The sequence below is a fragment of the Theobroma umbraticum genome, unplaced genomic scaffold (assembly GCF_002168275.2).
Source record: "Theobroma umbraticum cultivar Fairchild unplaced genomic scaffold, ASM216827v3 scaffold_12.1, whole genome shotgun sequence".
NCBI classification, from domain to species: Eukaryota; Viridiplantae; Streptophyta; class Magnoliopsida; order Malvales; family Malvaceae; genus Theobroma; species Theobroma umbraticum.
Genome location: NW_018397269.1, coordinates 3,771,362 through 3,777,413, shown reverse-complemented (window position 1 = coordinate 3,777,413; position 6,052 = coordinate 3,771,362). Strand labels below are relative to the sequence as shown.

At 33.7% G+C, this 6,052-nt stretch overlaps 1 protein-coding gene across 2 annotated transcripts; it reads left to right on the top strand.

The window, feature by feature from the left end:
* The first annotated feature begins 2,413 nt into the window (after window positions 1–2,413).
* Window positions 2,414–5,783, top strand: LOC110425769 (vacuolar protein sorting-associated protein 60.2-like). Of its 2 annotated transcripts, none has more exons than XM_021440763.2 (7): window positions 2,414–2,746; window positions 2,902–3,053; window positions 3,484–3,577; window positions 4,110–4,181; window positions 4,268–4,379; window positions 4,756–4,913; window positions 5,336–5,783. In XM_021440763.2, exons 1-7 carry the CDS (start codon window positions 2,678–2,680, stop codon window positions 5,390–5,392), a joined length of 714 nt encoding a protein of 237 aa, XP_021296438.1. In that variant the 5' UTR covers window positions 2,414–2,677; the 3' UTR covers window positions 5,393–5,783. The 2 variants fall into 2 exon arrangements, with proteins under 2 accessions (XP_021296438.1, XP_021296440.1); XM_021440765.2 differs by having other exon boundaries at window positions 2,415–2,746; window positions 5,339–5,783.
* The last annotated feature ends 269 nt before the right edge of the window (window positions 5,784–6,052 follow it).

The window sequence follows — 6,052 nt, the reverse complement described above, 5'->3', positions numbered from 1 at the left end:
TTCCAAAAATGCTAACTTTTCTAAAAATAGCCAAATCCTTAGCATATTAACAAATAAGCTCAAATCCTTCAACAATGAGCTAACCCATACCTTAGAAGTTAGGTTGTAAAATTATTTAACCCAAATCTCCAATCAACTCAAGAGAGCAATTTTCTGCTTAAGCTATGTCAAATTAAATCTAAGTTATCGAGTGTTTAAATTAGAAATCAATCAACAAAATGCTTAATCTCACATTGAGAAATGATTCCCAAGCTTTAATCCACTCCAAATAGCTTTAAAATTATTCTTGGAAGTTGAGGCTTGGGATTTTAGAAAGAGAAAGTGAAAATCATCCACCAAGCTTTTAAGAGTGAAATCTCTTTCCTTTAAAATTTAAAATCCATGATTTATCATTGAGATTTAGTAGGTTTGAAAGGTGTGAAAGTTGGGAGAAAATGAAAGAATTTCACGTTTTGGGGCTTTTAAGCCTGAAATTAGCTTATTTGGCAGTCTAGGATTGCCTATGAGAGGCCTGAAGTCGATCCTAAAGCAAATTGTTTACCCTTGCTCCCATTTCATTACCTAGGATCGATTATAAAGGGTTTAGAGTTGATCCTAGGCCAATGCATTTTGCTCTCCTTGCTCTCTACTTCATAGATTCGATCCTCTATGTGCTCGGATTGACTCTTGAGGTTCAAATTCGTAAAAATTGGCTCTTTTGAAGTCTAAACTCATTCTAAATCTTTTCCACCACCTCCAATCATTCATATTTCACTTAAGATCAACACATAAGTTTCATCGTGCACACCAATTTCTTAGTCATGTCTTATGTCACATAGCATATCAATTAAACATGGCATAATTTGCATACATATCATATTCATTTCAATGTCAAACATATGTATTATATCATTCATGTGCCAAGCGTATGCACAACATCGTTTTAGCTTTTACATTCTCATTCATTCCTTGACCATCTCTCTATGGACATAGGCATTTCTTGAATTCACATTCATACGCATTGAAGTTCAGATCAATCTACAAGCTAGTCCAGCATCACATATAATTAACATTAAAAATCGAGGGTGTTACAAAAATGTGTCAATAATGCATTTGTCTCATTAACCTCAAAGTGCACTCTTATATCAGCAAAATCATGCATTCCTTGCACCAAAGACCTTATATCAACCAATATATTGGCCCAACTCCCATGGACTTTCGCTTCAAGGCATCTACCATTACTTTGGCCTTATCGGGATAATAAAGAATAATACAATCATAATCTTTGAACAACTCCATCTATGAACATTATTTAAGGTTGAGGCCTTTCTATTAAAAAATATATTTCAAACTCTTATGGTTTATATAGATCTGACATGTCTCTCCATATACTCAATTTATATATGGTCAAAGTACCCCATAGGTCTTTGTACTATGGGATAGCCATTGCTATACATTTATTTATTATCTAGAAATCTTAGTTTACTGCCATGATTTAGTTTGTTGGAGCAATGGTCTCTTTTGTTGTGATTTTGTTTATATTGTGTATATTTGGGTAGTGTTATGTTGTAAAGGGTGGATATTGTACAGGGCTATATTTTTACTTGATTTTTGTTCTAATAAAAGTTACAAGCCTCTTAAAAGGGTTGAGTGATGTACATTTTGTTTTTTAAGTATTCAAGTGGTTGTTGTTGAACCACAAGATCTTTTTATTAAGTTAGGTTTTTTTTGATTGGATGTACATGGATTACTCTAATGAAATTAGAATATTTTCTAGTGAAATGAGAACATTTATTAGCCTTCAAATAAAAATAGTGTAATTAGTTTGTACATTTTTTATATAAAAAGAAAGTTAATGGTTTTTAATTATTGAAGAATAACTTCTAGTGTGTAAAAGTACATTTTTGGTACAAACAATAATGGTACCCAATTTAGTCCCTATAGCATAGATCTTTATTTAATTTAGTTCATGTATTATTGAATTTTGTCCAGCTTAGTTCTTATACTTTAAATTTTTATTTAATTTAATTTTTATAACATGACATAAAAAAATTAACATGAAAAAAAGGTTTTTTCAAATATTTTTTCAAACTTGCCACATCATCATTGTCATGTTAACATATCAATACCACATTATCGCCATGACAGCATAATTTGATATATTAAAGCCACATAAGTGCCATTAACAGTAAATTCAAATAATGTTAAAGAGTGGGATTTGATTGAACAAAATCTTAAAGTATAAGAATTAAATTAACCAATTTTGAGTAAACTGATAAAAAACCCTAATATAGAGATATTTGAGGTACTTTGACCATAAAAAAATCCCATTAATTTTTTATCTTAACACAATTTCATTTTAATAAAATTATATCAATTTAAGGAATGGGTCAAGCCGGTTGGCCTATAAAAAAAAAAAAATCAAACCAAGTCAAAATTAGAAAAAAAAAAAATTGAAAGAAACCGAACCCTTGAAATCACCCCGTGAAAAAAAGGGGCAAAAACAAAACAGGAAATCCCTTGTTCCCTTCTTGGCTTAGAAACTTCTCTTTGTGACGACGCGTGCATTTGAAGACAAGGAAAGGAACGCTCCGATCAAACGGCTCCTCATCTCTGGCAATCCTCCAAATTCTAAATCGAAGTCAAATCAGTCTAATCCTCCTGTTCCTTTAAGGAATCAAAGAAAGAAAGAAGGAAGATGAAGAGAGTCTTCGGCGTTAAGAAAGACAAGGAGCCGCCGCCGTCGATTCAAGATGCCTCCGATAGGGTTTCTCTCTCTCCCTTCTGTGTTGATTTTAAAATTTTCGTTTGATCTGTTGATTTCTGACTTAGTATTAGGGTTTATCTGGTTGATTACAAGACTTAGTTTCAAAAAAATTTTCTATTTTTGAAATAATATGGTTGAGAATTTTTTTTTTTCAGATAAATAAAAGAGGTGATACGGTGGATGACAAGCTGAAGAAGCTAGATGCCGAGCTGAGTAGGTACAAAGAACAGATAAAAAAGACAAGGCCTGGCCCTGCTCAAGAGGCTATTAAAGCTCGAGCCATGAGGGTTCTCAAGCAAAAGCGAATGTACCTGCTTCTTCTCTATCAAATGATTTACTTTAATTTTCTTATAGTTCTCGTCAATGCTATTTATGTCAGTTTTAACTATGAATTATCTTTGAAATATAGAAATTCTTTAACTAGGCATTATATTGTTCAGTGCATTATAATGGAAATTTAAGCCAATGGTATGTTGGTTTATGGCAAGTTGTATGCTTTATGAATCATTGTCTGTTCGATCTGTAACTTATTGAAATTTGTAGCTGAAGGTTGTAATTTTTTTTTTGTGTCATTTCTGAATATTATGTGTCATTTAATCTACCAGATGGGGAAATTACTTTTTTTTTTTATTTTTACCTCATGCTATTTTTGCTGATTAATTAGTTGAGTTTGAAATCATACAAAGTGCTCTTTTATTCCTTGTTCATCATATCTGATACTCATGGCTTGTGGTTAGGTATGAAGGGCAACGTGACATGCTTTACAATCAGACATTCAACCTCGATCAAGTTTCTTTTGCTGCTGAGGGTCTTAAAGATGCTCAACAAACTGTATGTGGCAACCTTTGACTTCATTCATAACTTTCATTTTGCATATCTGACATGTTGCAGTAACTTAAAAGACACTTTTTTCATCCAACATGATATTGTTATGTGCTCATTCGTTGACAATTGTTTATCCACTCTATGCTTTCTGAGGAGCATTACTGTCATTGTCATCGGCTATTTTTATAAGATTGGGTAGCTTGTACCAGTTATTCAATGTTTGTTCCCTGCTATAGTGGTTTTACAGTAAAACATTTGTGTTTCTTGGTAGCGCCCAAAGGGGCACAGTTCAGGACTATTCAGGCGAAGCTTTTTCAGTTCTCTTATTGGAATCGGCTGCCTACCTCATAAGAGGTAGGAGATGAACCATTTGTCACTGGGGAGAGGTTTCTTCATTGAATATGTGATTAATGATTAATCTATACCCTGAATTGTTTATATCAGTAGGATATGGATGCCCTTGAACATCCATGCATAATAATGTATGAAGAACTTCACCTTACTACAAATTTTATATCATGTCTTTTGTCTCTGCCAGATGTCAGCCCTGAAATCTGCTAACAAGGAGCTGAAAGGAATGATGAAGACTGTGAAGATTCAAGACATAGACGTGTGTACTCTCTTTATACTCTACATCCTCCATCCTGCTTCCATTTTAAAGAACATCTTATTATATTTAATTCCTTTTATCTATAGAACCTGCAAGATGAGATGATGGACCTGATGGATGTGAGTAATGAAATTCAAGAGACATTGGGTAGAAGCTATAACGTGCCTGATGACATTGATGAGGACGAACTCATGGGCGGTAAGCTTTAACCTTATCTATAGTCACAAGCATGGATTTTAATTCTTTTTGCTTGGTTACATATGTGAAATTTGATAGAAATATGGCAGCTTCTATTTTTTTAACCATAAGTATGGAAGAAGTAAATGATGGAAATTGGTGTTAGTGTCTTTTTTATCGCTACTATTATTTAATTTACAAAATAATAACTTATACGACCCTATCAGCTGGAAAGTCTGGACTTCTGCATGTGAAAAACACTTGGCTATGGGGGCTTGCATTTATAGCTTCAGTGTTATGTGTGCTTGCTGAAAGACTTCAGGAGCTGTCAAGAACTGCATGTGACTTAAATGTTATTTCACTCTATAATTTTATGCTGATCAATTTTGGATTGTAGAACTTGATGCTCTTGAAGCCGACATGGGAAGTGAAGCTGATGGTGTGCCCTCGTATCTTCAACCTGATAAGGAGGAACCCGATTTGGATGCGGAGCTCAATTTGCCTTCAGCACCCACAGGAAGTACTACAGCACCTGCTGGCAGGTCCAATGCTCAGGTAATAAGTCAATTTTTAAACTATAATTTAATACAAGAATTTTTATAGTTTTGCTGTACATGGGCAGCACATTGTGCCTAAGAATTGTGATATTTGTACTGTTGATCCCATTCTTCCGTTGGGGTCCACTTTGCTCCCACTGACCCTATTTTAACAATATGACAATAGTTGTTTTCAAATGACAGTAAGATTTGTTGTATGTTTTATACTTCCATCAGAGCTCAGTTTCTCTATTGTAAGTCCCTGTGTTTTCTACGCTTCTACCCATGGCCATCTTTGTAGTAACTACTCTGGATAGCTGGCTTCTTGAGCTCTTGCAATTTATAGTTATAATTGGTTTTTAGAGCTTCTAAAATAACTATATCTTGAGATTCGGTTTTATTTTTACATCAATCTAAACTTTTTTTAACTTTGTCGCCCAGCAGGCTGAGGATGAACTTGGGTTGCCAACTGTTCCTCGAGCATCTGTCCGCAGTTAGATGGTCTGCTACTACGCGTATAGGCAGAAGCTGGATGGAGTATGCCCTTGTAAACATATTGTGCAGAATTAACTTCTATTGAAACTGCGATTTAATTGATTTTAGTGGGTGGGGATTTATAATAAGCATTACTGCATACATTTCATGAAAAGGGGTAAAAATTGTCTTAATGGGAGTATTAATGTCAATGGCTGCAAGGATCACACTCCATGATGGAACCTTACAATGGGACAGGTATAGAATGGTAGTATGTGGTTGACATATATGAAATATTGATGGGTTGTTTATTCAATTTTTTGTATTATTTATTTATTTTCGTTTCATCTGTGATGATCTTTAGTGTGGCTGATTGAGAACAAATGAAGCTTACAATCTCTTCTATTGAGACTGACACTAAGGTCTACAAGCATAAACAGTCTATTCTTCATGCTAATTATTCTTAATTGTCATTTGTGTCAATCATCATTAGAGATTGACAACGTCTACAGCTTGTGATTTGCTACAACCTATTTTATTAAGAGAATTGAATGGTGTTTATGATATTGTGATTTTGACTCCCAAGGTATCAAGATACTATAAACGTTTATCCTTTAGTTAGGATTTATCTATAATAAATATACAAAGTAAAATTATGCTTGTAAGAAAATTGTTTAAAATTTC